The sequence below is a fragment of the Melospiza melodia genome, chromosome 19 (assembly GCF_035770615.1).
Source record: "Melospiza melodia melodia isolate bMelMel2 chromosome 19, bMelMel2.pri, whole genome shotgun sequence".
NCBI lineage: Eukaryota > Metazoa > Chordata > Aves > Passeriformes > Passerellidae > Melospiza > Melospiza melodia.
The window spans coordinates 15607018-15633982 of record NC_086212.1 but is presented as its reverse complement, the minus strand read 5'-3'; the positions used below and the strand labels follow the sequence as shown (position 1 = coordinate 15633982).

Below are 26965 nucleotides of genomic sequence, written 5' to 3'. Positions count from 1 at the left end.
ATACTCATCAGTGGGTGCGTTGGTGACATCCGCGCTCCCTCCTGCGCTAGCCGCGCTGGGTGACCGCCCCGGCAGCGGCTGCGCCCGCTCGCCTCGCGTTTCTTTTCCCGGAATGCAGAGATGCGAAGAGAACACCAGGGTGATGGGGCGCGGCCGCTCTCCGTGCGGGCACCGGGACGGGCGGAGCCGGAACGAACGGGGCCGGGACGGGCGGGGCGGGGCCGGAAGTGACGGCAGACGCAGAGGCACGACTCGACCCCGGCCCCGCGCAGGGCACGCCGGGAGTTGTAGTTTCTCGCTCTGCAGCTCGCGCGGAGCACGCTGGGACTCGTAGTCATCGCGGAGGGGGCGGTGCTCCCGGCAAGGCGGCGCGTCTATTGGCCAGGAGCGCGGTGAGGGGCGGGGTCTCTGGGGGCCCGCTCCCTGCCGATTGGCTGTGCGGGGGCCCGGCCCCCGGCGCGATGCCGTCAGTTCCGGCGGGCCGCGCCGCCCCGCTCATTCTCTTTGGTGTTTGCCCTGTGCCGCCCCGCCGGTCCCACCCGGCCCATGGACTGAGCGACCCCCGCCCGCCCCGGCCCGGAGCCGAGCCCAGCGCAGGTGAGGGGGCGCGGGCGGCCCGGGCCTGGCGGGGCCAAGGGCGGGAGGCGACGGGGCCTGGCGGGCCCGCGCCGGGCCGGAGCCGAGGCCGGGGCCGGGGCCGGGTCCGTGGGGAGGGGGCGGCCTGGAACCCCCTGCGCGTCCGGGGCTCGCCCTGTGCCCCTTCCCGGCCCGGGGCTCATCCCGCGCACGGCCGGGCTGTGCCCGCTCCTGCGGTGCCGGGAGACCGCCCCGGCGGGGAGCGGGGACCGGACCGCGATGGGCCCGGCACTGGCGCCCACGGCCCCGACCTGCGGGGAAGTGTCGGGGCTGACGGCGCTGCCGCCGTCCCGGGCGGGCCGTGACAGCGGCGCTCCGCGCCTCCCGCAGCCGTGGCAGCGCGCCCGGGGGCGGGGGGTCCCCGGCGCGGCTCCGGCGCGGCAGCGGCGGCTCCCGGCGCAGGGGCCGGGGCAGCGGAGCCCGTTCGGCTGCCGGGCCCCGGGACGCGGCTGCGGCCGTGCCCGCCGAGCGCCCAGAGCCCAGCATCCTCCCGGGCCGAGGCGGCAGAACCGGAGTGCCGAGCCGGCCGGGGGCGCCGCGGGGACAGCGGCAGCCCCTCCCGGCACGGCTGAACGGGCGAGCCCGGCTTTCCCCGCGCTCCCACCGGGGCTCGCAGCCGGCGCTCTCCAGGATCACTTCTCCCTGTTTTTCCCGCGGTGTAAAGCAACAAGTCCCGTGTAAGGCTTCCCCTGCCTCTGGCTGGCTGCAGGCAGCGCAGTTTGGGGTGTCTGTCTGGGCGTGCTGGACCTGGAAGTGCCAGAGCCGTTTTTATGATGTATTCATCTGCTCGGTATTGTTGTTGTTGCTTTTCCAGCAGGTTTAGGGCAAACCTAGGAGGAGCATCCTTTGGAATGTCAATGAAGGCTAGGTGTGTATATATATATGCATATATATACACATATATCAGTGAACTAAAATATCTGAATGAAGTCTGTGGTCTGCTTTTGGAATGGTATATTTGTAAAATCTAATTTCTTCTAACTATAACGTGCAACTGTACTGCACAGTTCCCTTGCTCAAAGTGGAGGCAATGTTTTGAGTTTGTTTTTTTAATACTAGTGGACATGAAAATTTGAGTTCTGATTATGAAGCTATGGCTGCATTGTAATAAAGTGATTTCTGCTTTATCTGTTGATTATTTCATACATGCAACAAATGTGTGTTCTGACTTACTCAAGGTCTGTCACATCTTGATGAGAATGTAAAAATCTTTTACTATATTTTCTATTTTCTGAAGTTGTATCACAAACTTATTTCCAAGCTGTTCTAAAGGGATGCATGCAAGAAACAATTCCATTTTATTTTGTTATTTTAAGCAGCCACTCTGTTCAGAGTTTTTCATAACATCATGAATCATTTTTGCACTATCAGTAAAGTTAGTCAAAATGTGTTTTGTGGCAAAATTATTCATAGGTTGAAATAAATTTGAGGTGATATGACTGTACAAAGTCAGAGCAAAACTGGAAATTGCTTTGTGCCTTTCAGATCTTCCTGAAGAACAGCAGCTTTATTTTGGAGAGAAAAGAACATTCCAAAAACCCTTTTCCTGGCTCCTTTGGCCAGGCTCCTTGCCAGGGTTGGTTATTTCACTCGAGGTGCTGCAGATGCCCCAGGGCAGTGCAGGAGCTCCGGGCACGCTGGCTCTCAGCAGTGTCTGTGGGTTCTGTGTCCCGGTTCTACTGCCGGGAGAAAGCCAAACCCCGCCAACTGTTTTGTCACAACACTAATTGAGCTAGAAGTATCAGTTAGGTGTTTATTGATTATATCACTTCCTGGCTTATCAATTTCCTTTGTTTGGCACTGTCTGGTTTATGTGTATGTTTGGTAGGTCCCTCTTTTCATTCAGCTGTTACTTTGAAGTTTTAGCTTTTCTTCTCTTATCAGTAATCCGTATCTTGGCTCCCAAACTACTTTGCATAACATTTAGTTTTTGTACCCTTACCAAAAAGGGCAGCACCTTTTTCTACAGTGTTACTTTTGGGAAGGGCCCTGTCTTGCAGAAATGTTGCAGAAGATTTATCTAAGAAGAAAACATTGTTCAGCCAATATTTTACATTTTGTGCAGATAGCCTTAATTCTGTAAAATTTAGTCATTGTTTATCAATTTATAGTGAGACTTTCCAGTTGTAAATAGATGATGTTAAACACTGTTGCAGCAGCTTGAGAATTTTATGCTGTATGTTACAAAGCTCCCATAATGTGGGTTTTTCAAAGCTATTTTAGGTAACAGTATCTCAACAAATCTCCTAGAGTTTGTGGATATTTATTTTTTGTGCCTCAAAATAGTTGATGGTTGTATCTGGCATTTGCCCTGCTTCAGGTGCAGGTGGAGCAGAGGGGGAGTGTGTGCCCCAGGGTGGGAATGGGGCACGACTGGTTCCCTGCAAGGGCCACAGGGAGAGTGTCAGGAGCTGCACCTGGCGAGGCTGCCCCTGCTGAGGAGCGGGCGCCTGTCTGAGTGCTGCTCCTGGCGGGGAGGGAGCTGTCCCTGCGCTTGCAGGGGGCTCTCAGCGCTGAGGGCAGCCTGTGGCGGGCGCCCCGTGCCCGCTGTGCGGCCAGGCTGGTGTCCCTGGGCCGGGGCACAGGGCTGTGAGCAGGGCTGGCAGTGCAGCCTCTGCAGAGGCAGCCGTGCCGGGGTGACGGCCCCCACGCTGTGACAGGTGTGACAGGGACTTGCGGCTTGCCCCGGCGGGGGAGCCTGTGCCGCCGGGGCAGAGAAGTTCAGGGTGGCTGCCAGCAATGGCTTTCTTGATGCATTTTAAGCCCGTTGCCTCTCATTCTGTCACTTTAGCCATAAAGAACACATTGTTCTTTTCCACTCCAGAATCCTTTCAAGTAGGTGAGCTGCTGGTTCTCAGCCCCCAGCCAGCCCTTTCCTCTCCAGAACACACAAGTTCAGGTGCTTTAGCAGTTTTCCCATAGGTTATATTTCTCTGAAGGGAGTGTTCTGGGCTTTTCCTCCTTTGCTTCTGCTTGGAGCCTGGTTCCCAGTGAGTGCAGGGCTCCAGCTGAGGGCTCAGTGTGTGAGTGCAGAGCAGGACTAGTGCAGCCCTCGCTCGGGCTGGTTCTTGCTGCTGCATCTTGGCCTGGGGAGGGCTTTTGCCGAAGCAGCCTGGCGGTGTCAGCTTGTGCTAGGAAGTGCTGTTGGTTGTAACTCTTCTCCACTCTACTGGTGCCCGTCAGTGGTGTCTGCACAGCCCCTTGGGCTTGTTCTGCTGAGGTGGAGGGCTTCATTCTTGGCAGAGTTACCAGGAATGGCTGGGGGAGAAAATTCTCTTGTCTTTATGCAACTTGGTCTTGACCCTGCCTGCAAACGTGATGCATTTCCTTGTTTTTCAGGTACTTAGTTTAGCCTCCAGAAAACCCTGTAGAAGAAGAGTTGAGCTGAGTGTAATCCTCTTGTGTTCCCTCTTCACTCTGCTGTTGGTAAACACCAGGTGTGCTGCCAGCCTGGTTCAGGCTCTGCATCCTCCTTGGTCCCAGCAGCAGAACTGCTCACAGTCCTGGGAGTTGGCCTAAGAGTTTGAAATGCCTGTCTGAAGTAAATTCAGGAGCTCTGTCCTCTTCTAACCCGGATCAAGATTGGGCTCTCCCCCATTTTGTAGCTGGGAATGATGTTGCTGGCATCTGCACGGAGTTGGCTTAGGCATGGAAAAGAAGGATTAAACACTTTGTGCTATATTTGTAAGCAGAATAAAATAGGTTTTGATTTCCATTTAGAGCAGTCCGTGCAGTGACAGGTTTCATATGCGGCACTGAGATAATTTTGTTCTGAAATGGTTTTAGCCTATTTGTGAGTGAAATCACTAGATGGGAAATGTAGCCAAAAGGTAGAATTTTTATCATTTTCTGTGATTTGTAGCTACCAGAATTTCTCAGTTTGTGGCTTGCTTTTGGTTTGGCTTTGTGAATGAAGGTCTAAGTCTAATTTTGGGAGCTGATCTCTAGGGCTCTTAGGAAGAACTTCACTACAGAAAGGAAACCTCACTACAGAAGGAAAATTGGCAAGTGACTCCTGTAATTCTGCAAATAGCACTATTGTGAGATTCTAGTGCTTGGGTGAGAAACATCACTTGGGGCAGGGAAAAGAGCAAGGAAGGTTCTTGGATCAGGTTGGAAATTCTACTTGGAAAAGCAGCTGAGTTGAGCAGTTTGTCAGTGGTAATGGAAGGGTCATACCAGTCCTTGTGATCAAATAGATGAGGCAAACTCAGTGCAGGGTGAGAGATTCTCCAGACAAGATATTTTTGTGCCTTTAGGAAGCAAAATGCTAACTCTTTTTTCTTTTAGGCATTCTCCATCGTAAATATCCTATTTAGAACTAAATACAAATCTTCACTCTCTGGATCTCCTAAAGGTACTGGAAACTTACTTAAAACATTAAAGTTTCTTACCTTTCTATTTGCATCATATTAAAAAATGACAAGTTGTGGTAAAATATGATTATCCATAGGAAGCGTTTGATTTTTGTTTGGTCCTCTGTCTTCTACCTGCAACTCCCGTGAGAATTATAACACAAAAAGTCCCCAAGAAAAACTTTAATCTAAAAATGCTACATTCTTTTACATATGAAGATCTTAATTTATTTTTGGCTGAGTGGACTGACCATGCTCACATATTCGTTCATTTCTTTGGTTACCCCTAGTGACACCTGAACTTTGCGTTTTAATGTGTTCAAAATTTCTGGGAATGTTCTAGGCATTGATCCACCAAAAGAAAATTAAAATCGGAAAGCAAGTACTGAGCAGTCCTCTGTCAGCTGGAGATCCATGAAGTTCAGCATTGCCCACAGGTGGCTGAGTTGTTTGAGGGCAGCCACCCGGGGCGGGGATCACCTTCTAGTGCAACACTGTTGTGGTGACCCTGCAAAAACTCTTGTACGAGGTAGCGAAAAGTAACTGTGGGAAAGGAGCAGTTCTGTAATTAGCTGCTGGCTCGGGTTGTGTGAGTAAAACATTTGTTCTTTTGAACAAGAAACGCGTTTGGATATCTTGGATATCTGAGTGGGCTTTAGTTCTAGCAATGCCTTGAGTATTGAGTAGGGATCACTTGCACCAGGAGGTGCAAGTCTTGAAAAGTTTGAAGTATCTAACCTCTGATTTACATGGAAAAATGCCCTGAAATTCTGGCATTGTTGTTCCTCTATCCACCGAAACAGCCTTTATGACTTGTTAGCTTCAACTTTCTCAATTATGGTGCTTTTTTCTTGGATAGTTAGAATTTTAGCCTGTTATAGGGTAAAGAGCATATTTCTTTGTACAAGCACTGTAAACCCTTTGAGAATCCCCAAATAACCTATAGTTAAATGTGCAATGATGGACAGTGAGTTCTTTTACCTGAATGAAATACTTCCCACAAATGAACTAAAGCACTGTCACCTGCACAGGTAGCTGTGAATGCAAGCACAAATTGCAGTTTGTTTTGTCAGGCCGGTTTTGGAAGGTGCTTGTCTCAGGTGTGGGATGTGCCCTGGAGTCCCCAGAGGTTTCTGTGTTCAGGGCTGCAGAGGAGCTGGGCCGTGCCTGAGAGCTGCTGGGAGCTCCTGGGGCTGGGCAGAGAGCCCCGGGGTGGTGCCCTGCTCCTCCCGGCCCTCAGCACTGCTCTGCTCTGTCCTGGGGCGCTCGCCTGGTCCCTAACACCGCGCCGTGGCTGCCATGGCAAAGATAGGGCCTTGCTTTGAAAGCAAACTGCTTGTACAAGTTTTCTGGAAACAATATCAAGCTTCCTTTCCAGCATGATCTCAGACATACTGATGTTTCTGACATCAAAATAACTTTTGCTGTTGTCCTCTTAAAATGGGTGGCTGAAAACTGTAACTTCAGTTCCTTAGAAAGACATTGCATTTCAGCAGGAAAGGAGTGTGAGTGTTTGCTTTTCTCATTACAAGATTTCAGTGCGTTTCTTTGTCTGCAAGATTTTGGTATAGTCTTTGCCAGGCAATTACTATTGTTGTGTTATGTCTGAAAATTTTCAGTGATTCTAGTGATGCTCTTGGGAAAGAAATATAGTGACTGTAAAGTTATTACCCTGGAGTCTTTTTCTAAATACTTTTCTTCTTTGTCTTGCAGTTTCTTAGATGTCCTTTAGAGAGATTCTCTAACGCCACTCTCACAGTTACAATGCACCTCATGTGTAACTGCTGCAAATTCAGTAGTCAATAAAGGATTTGTTATGAGTATAATCTGCATACGTCTCTACTGGACTAATGAGACCTGAACTGTTTTTGCTCTCTAGTAAAAACAAAGTTATCCAGGTGGTAGTATGATAAGTCTGACATGTTTATGATGTTTTTTTCCAAAGTAAAAATACTCCAGATGATAGATTTGGTGGTCTATCTGTTGTTTCCCAGTACTTTCTTACCTCTTATTTAATAGATAATTAAATTTTTCTGTCCATGAATGTATTAATCTAGGTTCTCCCTTTAGGCTTGTTTTGTCAGTAACTAGCTAAAAACTTCCCTCTGACTCATTGTTGCTCCTCTCACATTTGGAAATCCATTCACAGGTTCAGAATTTGAAGCTCACAGAGCACTAGTGGCGTTGTGTTGCTGCTAATAGCCCTCTGGTGGTAGCTAGGGCACTGATTTCTCCTTTTCACCTATGAGTTAGGAAAGAATAAACCTTTGTTTGCTGCCCTAATCAGATCTGTAGGTGACTGATGTGTGTGTGCACATGTTTGAGTGCCTTGGTGTGTAAAATGGATTTACTTGGCTGTAAAATGTATTTTTAATAAATAAATTGATACGTGGCTTGTAAGTGGATCTGGACAGCTGACCTGTTTGTGTCTATTTAGGTTCCACTGGCTGAACATGAAGATAATTTTGCGTCCATGTGGTAGAGAAATCTAATACTAATTTGTCAGCACAGGGAAGATCTGTCACAGCACTGCACACGGGCTGGGGCCCTGCTGCGCTCCCAGGGGCTTTAAATGGCCATAGGTGCCCATGAGCACTTCCTACATTGCTTATAGTGCTGCAGAGCCAAGTGACTCTAAATTGATGCTTGAACTGTGACTGAGACATGCCCTGGCTTAAATCGAAGTAACCTTCAGGATACATGTAGCTGATACAGTTTGTGAACTCTTACACACCTGCTTTTCCCAGCCAGACCTACTTCAGCATTTCCTGCTGGACTCCAGCTTTTCCCCCTCATCAGCAGTTTGGCATTCTTGATGATCCTGAAACTCTATGATATAATAATAAAGGATGTATTCTCTAGATAGTTTTTTCATAAAGGCTGCATTTATTTCTTGCCCTCCAAGTGAAAAAGTTTAACTTCAAGTGGTAGAATGCATGAAATGTAACTTGTCCGTGGAAGTTGCTCTTTGTTCGGTGTATAACCAGTGGCTCTGGGTGTAAGTAACAGGATTTGCTTCTAAGTGGATTCAGTTGTGGGGAAAGGAGATGGACAGTAATGAACAAGCATAAACAAAGCTTCTGTACTACTCTTCTGTGAATGAAAGAAATGTGAAACACGATGGGGCGTACGGCTGGAACTGTGCTGTGCAAACTGATGTGTGAGTGACTAACTGGACAAAGTGGGAACAATGACTGCTTGGTTGAACACTTTTTCCCTTTTCGCTGATGGAGGAATTATTTCAGTAGGTTGTTAGAGAATGCTAAATATTTAGTATAATCTATTTTTCATCTTTACATTTTAGGTCAGCAATTTGGCTTCCAAAATTGGAGTTTGTCTGCGTTCAAAGCTGTTTGCCTACAGTAATCTGCTCTGGTTGGAAGTGAACATGTCTCAAGTACAGATTCAGAATCCTTCTGCTGCCCTTGCAGGGAGCCAAATACTGAATAAAAACCCATCTCTTTCACAGCCTTTGAGTATTCCTTCTACTACCAGTTCTTTGCCCTCTGAAAATGCAGGCAGACCTATCCAGAACTCTGCTTTGCCCTCTGCTTCAGTTACATCCACCAATGCAGCTGCAGGTAAGATAGAGGGTCAGTAACTATATCTTTTTAATGCTTATGGTTTGGCATGATATGTTCCTGATGTCTTGCACCTACATGTAATTTAAAGTAATATTTATCCAACTGCAGTAGTTCCCTATGGAATGAAATCTGTTGGAGACATGTAGGAGCATACTTTTACATAAAATTCCAGCAATTAATTGATATGGTTTTAATAGTGAAGAATATTTAAGTTGTATTAAATTTTTGAAACATTACTATCAGTCTTTTCTACCAGTAGCGTGTTTTAAATATGAAAAAATGTTGTTTGAAATAGTTTTTTTAATTCTGTTATCTTTAGTTATTTTATGACCAGTTTAATGATAAATATATTATGCCATCAAAATGCAACAGAACAAATAAAAGGTAATAAAAATAGCTAATTGGGGAAAATAGGAGAAGAGATATAAAATTAACAGAGTTTTTGAAATTATTCAAAGCAAGGGATAATGAGGAAGACTTGGAAGATTTGTTCCTTGACACATACTAGATGAGATGTGAGCTGTTTGCAGGAGTCTTCTACCTTCATGCTTCATGCTTCAGGCTTGCGTTAGAACCGTGAATTTAATGATGGTGCTTTTTAGGCATGATCATTGCTAGGAAAACCCAAAGTTCAATAGGTTGTTACCAGTTTTGGCCAGTGAGCAAAGCTGTCTGTTCCAGCATTGCAGACAACTAGATGCTAAGCCACTGAGATTTCTTTTTTTAATTAAAATTTGTAGTAAAGTTCACAGTTATCAGTTCATTTATCAGATCTAATGTAACCTTTCAGCTCCTTCAAACATGGCAAACCCCAAAGAGAAAACCCCCATGTGTCTTGTGAATGAATTAGCCCGTTTCAACAAGATTCAGCCCGAGTATAAACTTCTGAGTGAGCAAGGTCCAGCTCATTCTAAGGTAAATGTTCATACCAGTTTCTTACTGCTGCTGCTTCTCTCCTTCACCTTCAGGAGTGGGAAGGCAATGTGTGGGATTTTGGTGCAAAATAATCCAGAGCAGTGGAGAAGAAAGGGAAGCCCCCAACAGAATCAGTGGTAGGGAAGTGTGAAGCTGGTGGCTGGGAAGTAAAAAGTTGAGGTCCAAAAAATGTTTCATGAGCTTCAAGGTGTGAAGGAGTTGACATTTACAAAAAGTATTGGAATAACATTCAGAACATCTGTACAATTGTGTTTCATTGATCTGTGGGCATGTAGAAGCTTTTATGGTACATTGTGAACTTAACTTTCTTCAAACTGATGAAAAATGTCTTAAATAAACCTTTTAGAGAATTAAAGCCACAATGGAGTTATGTGTTACAGAGAAGGGTGAGTTTCCAGTCTGCTGTTCAGTGACATGGGCACAGCAGCTCTCCTGGGGCTGTCACCTCTCCCCACACTGCTTTGAGTGTTTATCCTGTCAGATCTCATGCAGGGTACTTGCCAGCTACAATTGTTGTGAAATTCTTAGTTCAGTAATCAGGAAAATCCTGTTGATGTCCAAAGTGATGGAAGTCTGGGGATTACATGGGAGTTATGGATTACTGTATTCTCAACTTGTGCATCACTGAAAGACTCATTGTTTTGTGTAAGAGAGTCTGATAAACTACATAAATTTTGAAGAAGCCTTTTACAAAATACCTGTTTGTGGTTTTGAGGTGTTTACAGTGCAGCTGACTCTTGGGGACCAGCATTGGGAAGCTGAAGGAACTAGTATTAAAAAAGCGCAACATGCAGCAGCTGCCAAAGCTTTGGAAGGGACAAAATTCCCTAAACCTACGGCTCGTCCATCTCGTAGTGAAGGCAAGAATCCAGGTATATGCCACAACAAACTGATTTAAAATAATCATACATAGAGAGAATGCACCTTTCTGCTTTTGGTATGTATTGAAGTTGTATAAAGATGAATTAAAACTGTGATTCTGCCTGTTTAACAATGGCAATTGTCAGCTAGCAAGTACTTATTTTGTCTGTGCATCTGTTCCATAGGTCATTTTCTTTTGGCAATTACTTTACACCAGACCTCTTGCACTGGATTACAGCTGATTTCTGAGCCAGTGAGACTTGTGGTAGAAAAAATGACACTTACTGAGTGTTCTTTCTCCAGTCAGAATTGACTAGGAGTCAGTTCTTCATGCCCACAATACCAGAGAGAAATGTTTTAGCCCTCAGTAGCAATTTACCTGCCTTTTGACAAAGCCAGTTGCAATTTGAAAATGAAGAGTCATAGAAACCCCTCTAGGTCACTGAGGACAGAGAAATGTTTGATCATTTTCAGTAAGCAGGAGACACAGAAGGGATGTAGCATGTCTGGTAACTTAAAAGTGTATTTGGAGAAATTTCTTCACTGCAGAAAATTCTTCTTCTTTGTTAGATACAAAGAAGGTAGGTAAATTAGCAGCTTCAGAAATTAAAAGCTAAATGATAGAACCCTCCAAAACACATCCAATAAAAGTTCCCAGCAAATTCACTTTTTTGTAACAGGATTTCTCACAACTTTACGAGGCTGCTTTCATGTGCATCATATAGACTTATTCTCTTTTTGTTCATTAGCAGTTCTGTTTGGAATTCAGTCATTTAAGATGCTGCATGTGGCAAAAGTTGAGCTCATTTTTCCCTGCTGTGAGCCAGCAATAAGAGTTTAAGTTGTCTCAGTTCCTTGTGACAGGTGGACAACCCTTTCTATTCCTTTTTCTGTAGACAGTGTAACCCCCACAGTGGAGTTGAATGCCCTTTGCATGAAGCTGGGGAAGAAGCCCATGTACAAACCCATCGACCCTTACACGGGGATGAGATCCACCTACAGCTACACCATGCGAGGTGGCACCTACCCCCCACGGTAGGTGTTGGCTCAGGTGCAGCCCCCCGAGCACCCCTGCCTCGCTGCTGCCTCTGGGAGCTGCCCGTGTCCCCTTCAGGGACGCTCCCTCCTGAGGCAGGAGCTTTGGAGAACTCCACCCACCAGTATCTCTAACTTGCCTTATTTCCACTGCTTTATTTCTTTGGGGTGGGGCAAGGCAGCTGGACTGAAAGTTGAAGTGTTTTTGAGAGTATTCAGGTATAGCCAGCTTCATGGAGCAAATAGCTAAATATATAGATAGCTAAGTATTAGGTAAATGTTTCTTGCATTTCCTTTCAGTGTAAAAGCAAAAGTAAAGAAAACAGATTGATTCTGCTTCTTCTGAAACTATTTAAATTAAAGTTGCAGTTTAAAGAATTTTATGTAGGCATAGGAACTTAAAATTCAAAACTTCCTAGATTGCGAAGTCCGTAGAAGTGCGGTCATGTTCTCTTGGTGTAGCACTTGGTCAGAAATGTGTTCTTGTTGTAAAGCAAGGAATGTCAATATTTATTTCAAAGGTAGCTCACTAAAATCTTTTAGACTCTAAATCAAAATTTAGTTTTTTAAAACTAGTGCTTCAGTGCTGGTGTGGTTACTGATATCCAAGAGATTGACCCACATCTGACTTAGGTGTCTGTTTGCTTTGCAGGGCAAGTCATTTGCTTATTCCCTGCTCTCTTTGCAGGTACTTTTACCCATTTCCTGTTGGGCCTTTACTTTATCAAGTGGAGCTTTCAATTGGAGGGCAGCAGTTTCATGGGAAGGGAAGAACAAGACAAGCTGCTAAGCATGATGCAGCTGCTAAAGCTCTGAAAGTTCTGCAGAATGAGCCCTTGCCTGAGAAACCAGAGGTGGGAATTAATCTTAAGTGTTGTAAGCATAAATTGCTAGAATAAACTGGGATATTTTTTTCCTTGTTGAGGAGACAGTTGGGAAATCTAATTCTGTGTGGCAGTGGTGACTTACTTGTGTCAATAGAAACACTTTGATGTAAAAGCATAAATTTCTATGGAACTACCATTTTCCCAGATGAAGTTATGTTAATTTTTTTACTGTCATATTTTTCCACAGCAATGCTGTAGACCTCTGTCAGATATGAGCACTGGAAGCATAGATAGGAATTAATATCTTACCAGGTACAGATCATACACAAACTTCTGAAGAAGTGCATAAATGGGCAACATAAAACTCAGGCATGGATTTACTTCCTATGACAAATTCCTGCATGATTTTGGAAAGAACCACTGAAGTTCTAGAAGAGCAGGAAATGCATAGAAATAGTAGACTCAAACACACGTTTTGATAGGAATATAAGAAGTCAATTTTTATCCCTTCATATATTTATGGCTGCCCAGCACTTTCCATTCAATACCATTATTGTGTTTTTCCTGCTTTTTTGTTGAGTGGCTTTAGGCAGAAGGTCTCACGGTGAGCACAGGAGTTGCTTTGCTGCTGGGCTGGCTGGGAGCCTGCACCACATCGTGTATGTTGGCTGCTTTGGGCAAGGACAGAACTGTAACTTGCAATCTGGGGAGTGTGAGAGCTTGCTGGATATGGAGTCTGGCTGTGTGCTGAGAAAGAAGGGAAATGAAGAATTGGAGGAGAAGGTAACAAGGGGTCTCAGACTGAGAAAAAAAATCACTGAGAACTACCAGGAATGGCAGGGCAAGAGGCTTGAAGAAACATGAATCCAAGGGACATTGAGTCAAAACTTGGTGTGTGTGGGAGTGAGCATTGCCCAGGCGATTGGGCAAAAGCACTGGAACTGACAGTTCAGGGCAGAGGCTTGGGAGGCACTGATGGAGGTGCTTCAGGTAAGAGAAAGCTCTCCTGGAGGAATGCAGACTGAAAGATGGAGGGAAAAGAGCATGATGCTGGGAACAGGAGCTGGGACTGGGGCTGAGCCCTGCCCTGAAATCTGAACTGGTGGCTGGCACAGTGTGGGCAGGGGCCAGCTGGTCATCATGCAGGAGAGGCCAAAGCAGAGGAGGATGTTCCCCTTCAGTTCTGGGAACCCCAAATTCTGGAATATTGTTCTGTGACAGTGGTGCAGAACATCCCCTTTTTATGCTCACCCTTGTAACAGATGAGCTGCTCTCTTGGGCCCTTTTCCCCCTCAGGGAGCACAGACCCAGGGAGAGCAGCTCTGCAGGGCTCACATATCACTGAATTATTCTCTGTTCACTCTTCTAGGAATGCTTCAGTACAGGTCACTGTATGAAAGTATATAGAATTGTGGAGTTGAATAGCGTGAGGTCTTGAGAACAAACTGCAGTTGTTGTAGGATGCCTCATTCTGTGTGAGGGGTGTAAATCCAGAGGCAGAGGAAGTAAATGAGGCAAGAGACTGCAAGAAGGGAGGATTATTAATAAAACAGGACCTGAATGGTGTCTTGACCTTGAGAAAACTGCATTTGTCATTTTATTTTTCAATTTAAATTTGACTTGTCTGTAGAAAGAACAGTAGGAAATACAGCTTAGAGAAAGGAGAGTGAGCCTTGGAACATGGTGTGCTGGTTTATAGCAAGTACTTGGATAATCAAGTTTTCATTTAAAGTTTGGTACTTAAATTCATTGATATTTGAGGCTTTCAACTGTTGTAGTTTTAGGAGTATCTGAGGGAATTGTTTCTGTAGCAGAATTTCACCATAGCCAAGAGGAATGTAGAAAAAGGATGGTTGTGGTGCTGAGTGAATCCTGTTCATTCCTGCATCCAGTGAGGCAAGGGCCGGAAAGGATACAAGAGTGTGAGGTCATGAGAGGTGCTGTTAAAAATGCCTGTGTACAACAGAGGCAAATCAAGATTTCAGAAGCAGACATAATCCTGATACTTCCTAACAGTCATTTGATGTTGCCAGTAATTTTTTTTAAATGTAGTTATTTTGGTGTATCCCATTTGAGTGTGTTCTTATGTAAAAAGTATTCTGATGTTTGAACTCACGTGTTTTAAGGAGGAGTAATTTTGTACGTTCTTATTATTTGGGGGGATTTTTTAAACAAGTTTTTGTTTTTATGGAATTTTACTCTTGTTTTTATAAGTTGGAAAATACTTGGTGGATAATAACAGTTGGGCGCAGTGATCTTAAAGATCTTTTCCAAGCTAAATGATTCTGTGATTCTAAGAAGAAATCATTGAGTAAACTGATTAGACTTTAAGGGAAAGAAGGACCATTTCCCACACCTTTTCAGGTGCAAATCTAGGAGCAAGTGGCATGAAAAAGCATGGAATAATATTGGCTCTTGGCTGGACCAAGCCCTCCCTAAGAGCTGTGCTGAGTGTTGGAGCATTGAGGGGGGGCTGTGGTGGGAGAGCTCACAGGGACCTTCAGTGTGGCTGGGGTTGGATGTGCTACTGAAGGAGCAGGGTGCGTTACTGGGCATATTCAAAGACAGATGATAAAACATTGACTTAAAGCTTAGGAAACATGGAGAGCTGGGCTTCCTAGCACGATTCTTAGGCAGGAATTCTAATTTTGCCTCAAAATTTGCTTCTGTGTTTGTTGTCAGCTCACTTGGTAAATATCAGCTGCTCTTTATACCCTTAATGTGGAAGGACAGGCTCAGACTGATGGCTGTGGTTAGTCACTGCAGTGCTGGGCAGCAGCTCCTCCGTGTTCAGCATTTGCTCACAAGCAGCCTTGAGGAAGGGAAGGGAGCTGGAAGGAGTTCCTGGAAGAGGGCAAGTCCCTCGTAATGGAGTACAGGACTTGTGGAATTTGCTTGAACAACGTGATGAGAGCTAAGAATGGCAAGTGCTTTGGGGTCTCATTCAGATTTAGAGGCACATAATTCTTGGAGAGTTTAGTCAATGCAAACAGGCAAAATACCTCAAAAGCAAACTTATGCATCCTCTGCCTTGAAGTGTGCAGGGAAAGGGAGAGAGAGTGTGTGTATGACTATTTTTGATTTATAAAGTAAACTGATCCAGAACTCAAGTAGAGTCAATCAGTAAAATAGTTGTATTCTGTTAAGGGTTATTTTGCTAATAATTCACTCTTTTTAGATAAAGGAATTGAGGAAAAGAACCTTCATTTTGCACTATGCACACAGATCTGAAATGCACATACACTGCAATAGAGCAGATAATTCCATTCTATTTATTTACATTCTCTTGAGAGGATATTAGTGGGAAAATTTAATCCAATAAAGAGAAGTCATAGTCATCCTCACAAAGAAAAATGTAGGAATTTGAAACTCTAGAATCTGTCTGAAATTACAAGGAGAGGAAAAGTGCTTGTAATCGAAGTTGTTGTGGCAGTGTTGGTGAGCGAGGGCAGGGACAGACCATTTCTGGCTGTGCCTTAGGAGTTGACATGTTGCTCCTGGGAATATGCTGCTGTTCCTTTGGAGCTTGGCGCCGGGGCTTGGCAGACGATGCTGGAGACCTTAGGGGGCTGTACTGGGCCGGGTTTGCTCGGAGTGGAGCAGAGCAGGGCTCTGGGACAGCCCCGCCAGGAGCTGCCCTGCTCTGCCACAGCACCACAGGGCCAGGGCTGGGCCCAGAATCCAGCCTGGTGGACAGGGGCAGCCCAGGAGAACAGTGCAAAGTCTGATGGGACAGTGGGAGGAGTGAAAACTTGAGATTAATTTTGTCAACTATTTTTTATCTAAGATAAGAAAAACCTGTCTGAACTGGTGGGATAAAAAAATCCTTTGTGTTTTAAACTAACCTGTTAGTAGCAGACATGGGGGATGCTTGCTGCCATCCAACAGGTTTTAATCTATTAAAGCTCTCTAGCTCAGCTCCCCTGATGCTGCTCCAATAAGATACTTAAATCATTTTTATTACCTGGTTGCATAACTAGTATTGTGGCATGATATAATCAGTGATATTGTTCATCTTTATCATAATCTTTCCAATATCACTACTGGACACCTAAAATTTCTCTGTTGCTGTTGACATGCATCAGCTCACGTTGGTGCCAGCATCAGTGAAGACACTTTTGGAATCCCAGTCAGAGTTTTACCTGGAGATATGTAGACATGCCTGTAGGAAAGCTTCACTGGCAGTGTTGTCTCAGCAGGTTTGAGTTCTCAGAGATGGTCAGCATTTGTTTTAGGGCAAGGATGCTCTTGACCTGAGAAAGCAAAGCTGTTACACTTACAGGCACTTACAAGGGAGCATGTGAAAAGACACGACTGTGCCAGGGGCTTGTCAGCCATCCCTCATTCACGTTGGTCCCACTCTCAGAGTCTTTATTTTTCCTGCCCTTTCTCTTACCTGATCCTGTCTTAGTGCTTTTGGTGCAAATGTCCAATCAGTATATGAAAATTGTATTTCATAAAGGTACTTCCATTTGGAAATCAGTGCATTTAACACTTCGATTTCATTTTCTATAAACGCATTTTTAAACCTATTGGCCCTTATTCCATTTGTTCTTTCTTGTAATGAGCACATGAAAATATGAAGGTTTGAAAGCTTTTACACATACACCTTAATGAGCTTTTTAAGATTCAGTTCTGTAGTATGTGGGCTGCTTTTCTCCACATTCATGTAACATGACAGTAAAGGTTAGAGTATTTAAAATTTTGAGAGTTCAGTAAAGTGGTTGAATGGATAAAATTCAATTTAATAGGATCTTTATTTTAAATAGAGTATGCTTCTTTTAGGTTAACGGAAAAGAACCAGATGATGAAAATCTCAATAAATCTGAAATAAGCCAAGTTTTTGAGATTGCACTTAAAAGGAACTTGCCTGTGAATTTTGAGGTATGTTTACTTTACAAACTCTAGATTTGTTTTTATTAGACTATTAAGGGTATGCATTAAGTTGAGTCTCTCCTATATAACCCAAACAACTGACTTTTAACGTCTTGTTAGTTGTGAATACACTTTAACCTTTGACAGTCACCCTGATTGTCTTGGAGTTTATATGGTAAAGGGAAGAAAAAGGAAAAATTCACCTGTTCATAAATTCATGCCCTGAAACGATCACATAGAGTGAACAGCTACACTGTGGTTGTCTGTGCAATCTTTTTTCCAAGCTTTTTAAGAAAAGCTTATTACAGTGAAGAACCAAAGCCCAACCCTGAATTAATGATTAGAACATGGAAGTGAGTAGAGCTCACTCTGAAAGACACATATGGAAGTATTTGCTTAATTAAGCACTGATCTGGACTACCCATGAGTGCAGAATCTCACAAGTAGGTTTCTTTTCTTGCCATGAGGTGACCTCATGTGCACCTGACTTTCCTTTCCCTTTGGCCTGGCTGCTTGCTGCCTCTTTGCCCCTCTTGATCATTTCAGTTATCCTAAATTAGGAGCTTCCACAGGAGCATCTCTGTTTCATTAAAATATTAATTTATCATGCTGCTTTTCTGAGCTGGCAAAGTAATATTTAATCCAACCATCTCAATTATTATAGTAAGAAAATGCCATTGTGTGTAACTAAATTGCTTCTGAAACTGTTCTATGAAATTTTACATGAAACTTTCAATTATTGCAGATTAGCCTGAGTATCACTGGTAAAAATACACTGTCACACAAAGCCAATTGTGGGTGGAAGCTCTTAAAATTAATTCTTACTTCTTGACTGTATGGATATTTTGGAGTATGATGTGTTTTGAATGGAGTTAAAAGCCTAAATCTGTAGTGGGCAGCTGTCTCTTAGATGTCTTCTAGTTTCTTCAGAACTTCAGAGTTCAGAAATCAGAATTTCTGGACTAAAATGCTAGATCCTAAAGAGTTGCTTTCTCCGTAATATTTTATTGCTGTACCATGGTATATTTAATGAGGTGCTGTTAACTGTGGGGAAGTACACACTGGTGAAATAGAACAGTCCTGTTTTTATACTGAAACAGTAAATGAGTAAATTAAATAGGATGGGTTAATGACTTGTGTAAATACTGTTTACTGCTTGCTGCATCTGATCTTTTAAAAATGTATGCTTAGTTGGGTGGGAATATGTTATTAGAATATGTTTTACTTTTTGGATTGTATGAGAATCTAAAATCTCTTTATCCTTAGTTCTTGAGAGAAGTTTGCTATAAACAATGTGCCCTGCCATTTTTAATAAGTGTTTATCACGCTTTCACTCAGTTTTTCCCTCTGAAACAGGTGACCAAGGAAAGTGGTCCTCCCCATATGAAGAGTTTTGTAACCAAGGTATCAGTTGGAGAATTTATGGGTGAAGGTGAAGGAAAGAGCAAGAAGATCTCAAAGAAGAATGCTGCAATAGCAGTCCTAGAAGAACTGAAAAAATTGCCACCCCTTCCTACAGTTGAGAAAATGAAGCCACGAATCAAAAAGAAAACAAAATCAATAGTGAAGGTAAGGGGGAAAAGATTGGAAATTTTACTGTGCAAATAATAATCAGAGAGGCTTTTCTGAGTCGGTTTTAAACACTCTTCAGCTGCTCAGCCTTTACCAGCCCTCTGGTGCAACAAATGAGCTGGTACTTTGCTCCCACTTTAATGGGGTTCTGCCACCACTTTTGTAGCAGTTATTAGTAAATTCAGGATGAAAGAGAAGCCTTATAAAGGGAAGAGCAGCACATAAAAATCAAGCTCTGACTTTCAAGCCTCAGGCTTTAAAGCTTCAGGTTTTGCTTGTACAAATTCTCCTGCAAGCTTGTCCCTCCTAATATAGCAGGATTAGAATTTGTAAAGCTATTAGCAGGGTAGGTTACATGTGGTCAAGTGTGATAGTGGAGCCATATAAATTCAGTATTTCTCTTTTGCTGTGACAGTGTTTCATTAAGCAACTTTTATTTCAGTATTTTTAAAATCTAGAGATGAGTTAATTCAGAGGCATGCTGCATTCTGTCTATTAAACCGAATATTCATAAAGTTTGGCTTATTTCCTAAACACTGTTCTACATAGCTGCAAACAAGTCCAGAATACGGTCAAGGAATGAATCCCATTAGCAGACTTGCCCAGATACAGCAGGCCAAGAAGGAGAAGGAGCCCGAGTACATGCTCATCACAGAACGTGGGCTGCCCAGGCGCAGGGAGTTCGTCATGCAGGTGGGTGTGATGGCACACAGTGGAGGTGTGGCTGTGGCAGTGGCACACAGCTGGAGGTGTGGCTGTGGCCCTGTGGCAGTGGCACACAGCTGGAGGTGTGGCTGTGGCCCTGTGGCAGTGGCACACAGCTGGAGGTGTGGCTGTGGCCCTGTGACCATGGCACACAGCTGGAGGTGTGGCTGTGGCCCTGTGACAGTGGCACAGAGCTGGAGGTGTGTCTGTGGCCCTGTGGCAGTGGCACACAGCTGGAGGTGTGTCTGTGGCCCTGTGGCAGTGGCACACAGCTGGAGGTGTGGCTGTGGCCCTGTGACAGTGGCACACAGCTGGAGGTGTGGCTGTGGCCCTGTGACCATGGCACACAGCTGGAGGTGTGTCTGTGGCCCTGTGGCAGTGGCACACAGCTGGAGGTGTGGCTGTGGCCCTGTGACCATGGCACACAGCTGGAGGTGTGGCTGTGGCCCTGTGACAGTGGCACACAGCTGGAGGTGTGGCTGGCACCTCATTTTTTTTTCTTACGGCAGTCAGGTTGTCAGGATGATATACAGGCTTAACAGATTTCCATGACATGATTTAACAAAATATCTAATGGGCTACATTCACAGAAGATAAAGGTTCAAGAAAATTAAAAAAAAAAATTGTATGTTGTAACTGCCTAATGTTTTAATTAACAGGAGTATTGATACTCTGCTTAGAGGTACTAAGCTGCTTGTATTTTGTAATGTAGGATTTATTAACACTAACTTGGGTTCCCAAGGTAAGATGATGAAATACAATTCTTTGTGTGACTTTTGTTTGGGTTTTTTGTGCTTGAAGGCCAATGATTATTGATAATAAATGACAGCTTGCTCAGAACAATGATCACTTGAACTATTTTGTGACTCATGGCATGCTGGAGACACAGATCACTAATAAGGGAATCCCAATACTACTGCTTAAGAATTGAATTTTCTTCCTCTTCTGTCCAGGTGAAAGTTGGTGTACACACAGCTGAAGGAATGGGCACGAACAAAAAGGTTGCTAAACGCAATGCAGCGGAAAATATGTTGGAAATTTTAGGTTTCAAAGTCCCTCAACCTCAGCCTCCAAAACCAGCATTAAAGACAGAAGAGAAGGTGAGTCTTGAGGAAGCAGCAGCTTGTTAATGCTGCAGCAAAGCCTAAGCTGAACAGAAGCAGCTTTGCAAGGCAGTAACAGGATAGGTAGTTCATTCTCTCTGCCCTACTCGAAAACAGTTGTATTGAGGGCACTGCTCTCTGAAGAAATATTAAATATCCAGTGTTTTGGATACATTAAGCATTTGGGTTTTCAGGTTAATGAGAGTCTCATCAGACGGATAAATTAATGTATTCATGCTTTATGAAATGTCTCAGAACCTGTGATAATTGATGTGTTGGTCTTAGAAGCTTGCAGACCTGTAGGTTACAGTCCTCTGCTAGCAATGGTTTTGCACAGCCTTGTCACAGTTGCAGTGAAAAGTTTGTTCCAGGTCTCTCTGAGGAAAGGAGCCTTCTGTGTTCTGCTGGTGATTCAGCAGATGCTACCAGGGAGCTCAAACACAAATCCAGGGTTGCTTTTCTCCTTTTCATGCATGTGCTCATTGGTGTCTGGTGTGCTCCCCTCAGCAGTACCAGTGACTAATGGCAGTTAAACTGGCTTTATTCTGGTGTCTGGTTCTGAGTAGCTGTGTTCCTAAACTACCACTTCTCTCAGATGTGGTAGTTTTAGGCCTTCAGTGAATAAGAATCACTGAACTTCTCTTTTTTTGATAGCAATGTAGTTATTGATGTTTTAGAATTATAAGTTTTTCAGTAAAATTTTGGCTGATCAGATCACCTGCATCTTGGAAACTTTAGAATTTTGGGAAAAGAAGTCTAAAAGGGATATTGTGTGTTTGAGTTCTTTTCCTTTTATTTTTAAGACCCCAGTGAAGAAACCTGGTGATGGAAGAAAAGTAACCTTCTTTGAGCCGGGCTCTGAAGAGACTTCAGCTAGTGAGTAACCTGGTGAAAGCAGCAGGGCCCAGCTGGGGGCGTCAGGTCTGTTGCCAGTCCCTTCAGCAGTGCCATCTAGCACTCTGGGATGAGCAGAGCAGTGCAGCTGCTGCCTTGCAAACCAAATGGAGTCCTTGGAAAGGTTTGGTTATTCCTCCCAAGGCCCCTGTTCCTGGCGTGAAGATGAGAAGGGTGCCAGTACTGACTGGTCAGCCTCAGGCAGAGTTGGAGAGGGAAGGAACCACCTCAGTCTGTGCCTGGTCTCTGATGGCTGAGAGCAGGAGCTGTGCCTGCCCTTGTTTCAGGCAGTGAATAGTTGTGATGGTCCCACCCAGGGTGGCAGGCTGGAATCAAAACACCTCAAACCTGGCCTCCCTGTACACAGACATTGCTTTCTGGAATGTCATCTGGTGGGAGGAATCATTATGGAAAGTTTGTCTATCACCACAGATTGCTGTTCTGGAGAGCATATTTCAGGTACTTTACATGTTTACATATGACTTTGCTATTTAAATTATAGTAAGTTGGAATTGACATGGACTTTGGTACTGTTTCACTGCATCCAGAAGATTTTAGGTAAACTTCTGAACTTCCTATTCAGATTTTGCTATTCCTGTTTTCTTCCATTTACAAATTTTGGCTTTCATCCTTAGACTTGAAACAGCTCAGTCCTGCAGAACTTCATTAATCTGCTCTGCCATAAAAATGACTCCTTTGGTTTATTTTGGTGGCACTATCTTCCCTGCCTTTCTTGAGCACGCCTGTGCAAGTTTCAGCCATAACTCTGTGTGAGTTCCCCTTAAAAAGCTGTTCTTATCCCTCTTTAACTTATACCATAATGTCAGCAAATTGCTGTCAATTGACTGTGGCTGGACATTTGCTGTAAATAGTCTTACCTCTTTGTGCTAACATTCCATTTTACCTTTCCTACCTGCTTGTTCTCACCATATACAGTTTAAACTTTGTGGACTGTCACTCTCTTTACATCCTTAATGGTGGCTCTGGCCATTCTGTGCTTTCGTTATTTGCTCCTACAGCTTAAATAATGGAATAGAAAATTCTGAAAGCAAAGGATATATTTAGAATAGGGTTGCAGCTGAGGTGTCTGTGAGCTTGACTGATCTGGAGAAGCTCTTCCTGGAGGTAAAGGTGCTCCCTTTGGCAGAAGCAGCCGTTGCACTGAGTCAGTAATTCAGTAAGAAAACTCTGTCTTGATGGTGCTGAAGCTCTGACCCTCTAAAGGCTGATTGAGCCTTCCAAGTTTGTTAGTATGTCAAAAGTAATTTGAAAGGAATTAATTTTTTTCCAAAGTGACTTTTGGTGCCCGTGTGTGCCTGCAGGAGGGACTCTCAAACAGCAGCTCTTCAGTGTGCACCTCTCTCCTCCCAGGTAATAAAGAAGATGAGTTCAGGATGCCTTATCTCAGCCATCAGCAGCTTCCTGCTGGCATTCTTCCCATGGTCCCTGAGGTTGCACAGGCTGTAGGAGCCAACCAAGGACACCACACCAAAGAGTTCAGTCGGGCAGCTCCCAACCCCGCCAAGGCCACGGTGACGGCCATGATCGCCCGGGAGCTGCTCTACGGGGGCACCTCTCCCACTGCCGAGACCATCCTGAAGAGCAGCAGCTCCTCGGGACACTTCCCCCACGGGCCTCTGACCAGGCCCTCCGAGCAGCTGGACTATCTTTCCAATGTCCAAGGAATCCAGGTAGATGTTCAACTTCACGGCACTTCTTCCAAAGCTATTGTTCAAAAGCTTTTCAGTTCTGTTGGTGAGAGATGAGTTCTGAGCCTGCTGAAATGCATGTCACCATTTTGCTTTACCTATGACACGTGCCAAATTTTACATCTTTTTAAATTTAATTTGCAAGTGTGCATTTCTGTACCATTCTCAGCCCCAATTCACTGCTACTCTGAGGTCTTGGAAGAGCAAAAAAAAAAAAGGCAGCATTAAAATAAAGCAGCATTTTCTGAAAATTGTCCCAATATAGGAAGACATTGTGGATTTGAACTTGGCTGATGTGAAATCAGATTTTTTCACTAATCTGTCATACATGAATATTTGCTGTAAGCTCTGCATTTTCTCACATTTGCTCCCTTTAATGGGAATTTTACTAAGTTCCTGTATTCATATGACAGATGAGCTCAGTGGATCAAAAAACAATACAGAAATTTGAAATGCAGTTAGCAGTGATCAGAATAAAGGGTCCAGTAACAATCATTATTAAGTAGCCACTTGCGTTCAGGAGCCTTGCCAAGCTCTTTTGAGTACTACGAAACATTGTAAGTGAGGTTAAACTTCAAATGGAGGGGCTCTACTAACTGGGAGAACGATGAGAAGAAAGGTTCAGTGTCATATATTTGCAAATAATCTGTAGCAGTTGTGATATACTTCCAGTACTTGGTTAACTGAAAAGAAGTAAATCCTTCTCTTTTCTTCAGGTTGAATATAAGGACTTTCCAAAAAATAACAAGAATGAGTTTGTATCTCTTATAAACTGTTCCTCTCAGCCACCGCTGATCAGTCATGGGATTGGAAAGGATGTGGAGTCCTGCCATGACATGGTATGAACATTGCTGAAATGCTGCTCTTGGGCCTTCCCTGAGGGGAAACCAAGGTTTTATATCACTGATGGGAGCAATTAAATGTTCTACGATTCCCTGGCTAATTTTTGTCTAATATTTCACAGGTTGCAGAAATAATGATTAATAATAACATAATGTAATCTAAATAATGCTTAATATGCTAAGCACTTGATCACAGTTTTGGCGTACAAAAAGCACATTTGCTTTGTCTTGATAGTATTTGCACGAGCCCATGACAGTAAATGCACAGAAAGGAATGTATAAACCTAACAGCTTATTTCCTTATTATATCAGAATGGGCTGATGTTTCATTGGGAATTGTGATACTTGGGCTCAGGTTCCCAGACTTGCAGTGGAAGTGGAATCCCCTATGGAAGAAATGCATTGGATAGTAAAAGACACTCTAAATCTGTTCAGCTCCCTTTATAAAAAAGATTTTTTTTTTTTTACCAGTGCCTGAAATATTTCTTTGTGAAAGAATGAGTCTGCTAAAGTGAAACCTTCAGGGGACTTTGGCTCTAAAAGACTTTAGGTGAAGCTGATAGGATGTTCTCAGTCTGCTCCCATTCAGAGGAATTGTTCTTTTGGTCTCCAGAGGTGATCTGAGTGTGGCAGCCTGAAGGAGTCATTTGCACTATTTGAATACCCTTAGGAAAACCTGATTCTGCTGATTTTTATACTCAAAACTGTTGCAGTACTTTACTAATGGACACTGTGAGCCCCCTCCTCAGTTCAGGGTTCAGCTGTCACTAAGGCACATGCCAGAGTCAGGGGTATGCTGGAAAGCTGCACCTGAAATTGCTCTGAATGAAGTGGGGAAAAAGAAGTCAGTTCTCAGGGGAGGTGTCTGACCTTTAGCTGTGGCACACTGGCCCTGCTAAACAGTCACGTGGGCCCCTCCTGTTTTGTAGTTTTGATTCTTGTGTAACTTGTTTTCTTTTCTGGAAAAGGACGCTGATTCTGTGTCTTTTTCTGTCCTTTTGTCTTAAGCTCTGCACAGTTGGAGCTGTTACTAATTTATTGTCTTTTTTCTTGCTGTTTCTAGTCCTGGTGTGTTAGTTTGAAACAAGTGCAGTGGGAATCCCCAGTCACAGCACCATCCAATTGTTTCATGAAGCACGATGAAATTCTACACCTTTGCATTTTCCACCATAATTATGGAACTTAAAAAAATTCTTTAAAAATATCGCCAAAATAAGAACATTTGTTTGGGTTAAGTGAGTGCTTTCACTAAGTTACTGAACTATCTGGAGGCTAAATTGCTGAGTGCTCTTTCTTCTTTTTAGGCTGCATTGAATATTTTAAAGTTGCTGTCTGAGTTGGACCAACAAACCACAGAGATGCCAAGGACGGGAAATGGACCAATGTCTGTGTGAGTTGTTCCCATCCACGTCCCTTGCACTGATGCAAATTAACCCTATGAGAGTTTTTAGACAAATAACATGTGAGGGGCTTGATTTGCCAGAAAGGTTGGAATGCCAAGGGCTGTTTGCCTTCCAGCAGGACCAGAGGGAGGGTTGGATGGTCAACCCTGTCACTTTCACATGTCAAAGGCAAAGCACTGAGCAGGAGTGAGTGGGTGACGTGTGCTGGCTGTGGTGTGACCCCAGCCCTGTGTGACATCTCTGGGCCCCAGCAGCTCAGCTGCCCCTTCCCATTTCTCTGTAAGGAGTGTGACTCTGCAGTGGCTTGGGGTTCCAAGTGCTCCTCTCTCTCTCCTGCAATCTTGTGTGTCACAGGTAAAGGGATATACAGGGGTCAAAGCTCATTTTCAGCAGAAGCATGGAGAAGTGCAAATTATTCTCTTGGCTGGGTTTGGGAGGAGAGAAAGTTGAGCCTCTCATTCAGATAATAAGCTCTCAAATTAACAGTGGTGAGATTAACAAAGTGCTAATTGATTGAAAATCAGGGCAGTTATATGGTAACAAATTGTTAAATGCACATCAAATTATTTGTATCCAATTTAAAGTATCTTATTTGTGGAAATAGCGTTTTGTCTCCTAAGTAACAGGTGTTTTCTCATTTTAGATGTGTGAAACAAGAAATGGAAAGTGACCCTCTCCTCAAACCGGCGAGCGCAAACCCTTTGGGACAAACACTGGACAGCACTGCCTGAAACAGGCTCTTGACTGAACCCAAACCTGAAAGCACCAGAGAAAATCAAATGCTTCCTCTTAATGTAACCTAACTGTTGGAGTGCTACAGTCTCTACAACCTACTGTAGTGTCAAAATCATAACTGTTGCTTTTTCTTCAAACAGTGATACATTTTTAGTTTCATTATGTTGTTTTGATTGAAATGACACTATACATTTTTCATTTAAAAGTTTCTTAATTGTATCTAGAACCATAGCACAGTTTAGAAACTTTGTCTTCTGAGACTGACATGTTACCTGTGAACTAACTTGGGAAGATCATATCCATGTATGTGTTTATTTTGGTTTTATTGGAATAGCAGCGTTTCACTGGAAACAGGCTGTGTCCCACCATTTTAAAAAGCCCCATATTTTTGCAAACCAACCCTAATTATCTAATGGTTGAATGAATTTAAACACTTTAGGAATTTTAAACTTGGTTTGATCATTTTTGGTTAATTTCTAGTTTTCTTGAGTGTGGGGTAGGGGAACTCGAATGCAACGTGACTTTCAGTGATCTCTGAGCTGTGTTTTAGGGACTGTGCGTTGGTGGCTCACAGCTCACTACAGTACAGGATATGATCTCAATGTAGTGCATATAAAACTGCAGATTGATTTTCCTTGAGTGCTTTATACTGTTTAATTACATCTCCATGTAGGGCTGAAAAAAATTACCTATGTTTATATATAACTGTGTTGCTTTTGATGTTGTGTTCTTGCGCACGGTCGGTGCGCGCTGAGGTTTGCATTGGTCCAGGTACAGCACGATAGCCGCGCGAGTTCAGTACTGCTTCCGTTCATTGTTTACGCTGGAATTTTTTCTCCCCATGGAATGTAAGTAAAACGTAGTGTTTGTCACCAATAAATGGTAATACTAAA

General features: G+C 43.8%; 1 protein-coding gene across 4 annotated transcripts; it reads left to right on the top strand.

The window, feature by feature from the left end:
* The first annotated feature begins 494 nt into the window (after nucleotides 1–494).
* Nucleotides 495–26965, top strand: STAU1 (staufen double-stranded RNA binding protein 1). Of its 4 annotated transcripts, none has more exons than XM_063172671.1 (15): nucleotides 495–597; nucleotides 8296–8572; nucleotides 9366–9490; nucleotides 10227–10383; nucleotides 11269–11407; nucleotides 12096–12261; nucleotides 17020–17118; nucleotides 18466–18678; nucleotides 19231–19374; nucleotides 20340–20486; nucleotides 21293–21365; nucleotides 22755–23074; nucleotides 23809–23931; nucleotides 25239–25324; nucleotides 25981–26965. In XM_063172671.1, the coding sequence occupies exons 2-15, from the start codon at nucleotides 8380–8382 to the stop codon at nucleotides 26066–26068; spliced, it is 2073 nt and encodes a 690-aa protein (XP_063028741.1). In that variant the 5' UTR covers nucleotides 495–597; nucleotides 8296–8379; the 3' UTR covers nucleotides 26069–26965. The 4 variants fall into 4 exon arrangements, with proteins under 4 accessions (XP_063028741.1, XP_063028743.1, XP_063028740.1 ...); XM_063172673.1 differs by having other exon boundaries at nucleotides 18448–18678; nucleotides 25995–26965; XM_063172670.1 differs by having other exon boundaries at nucleotides 18448–18678.

Bases quoted from the DNA above. Each gene is read 5' to 3' on its own strand.
- STAU1 (XM_063172670.1), top strand. From the start codon at position 8,380: ATGTCTCAAGTACAGATTCAGAATCCTTCTGCTGCCCTTGCAGGGAGC. The intron at 19,375-20,339 runs GTGGGTGTGATG...TCTTCTGTCCAG, and splicing joins GCAGGGAGTTCGTCATGCAG to GTGAAAGTTGGTGTACACAC. The intron at 21,366-22,754 runs GTGAGTAACCTG...CTCTCCTCCCAG, and splicing joins CTCTGAAGAGACTTCAGCTA to GTAATAAAGAAGATGAGTTC.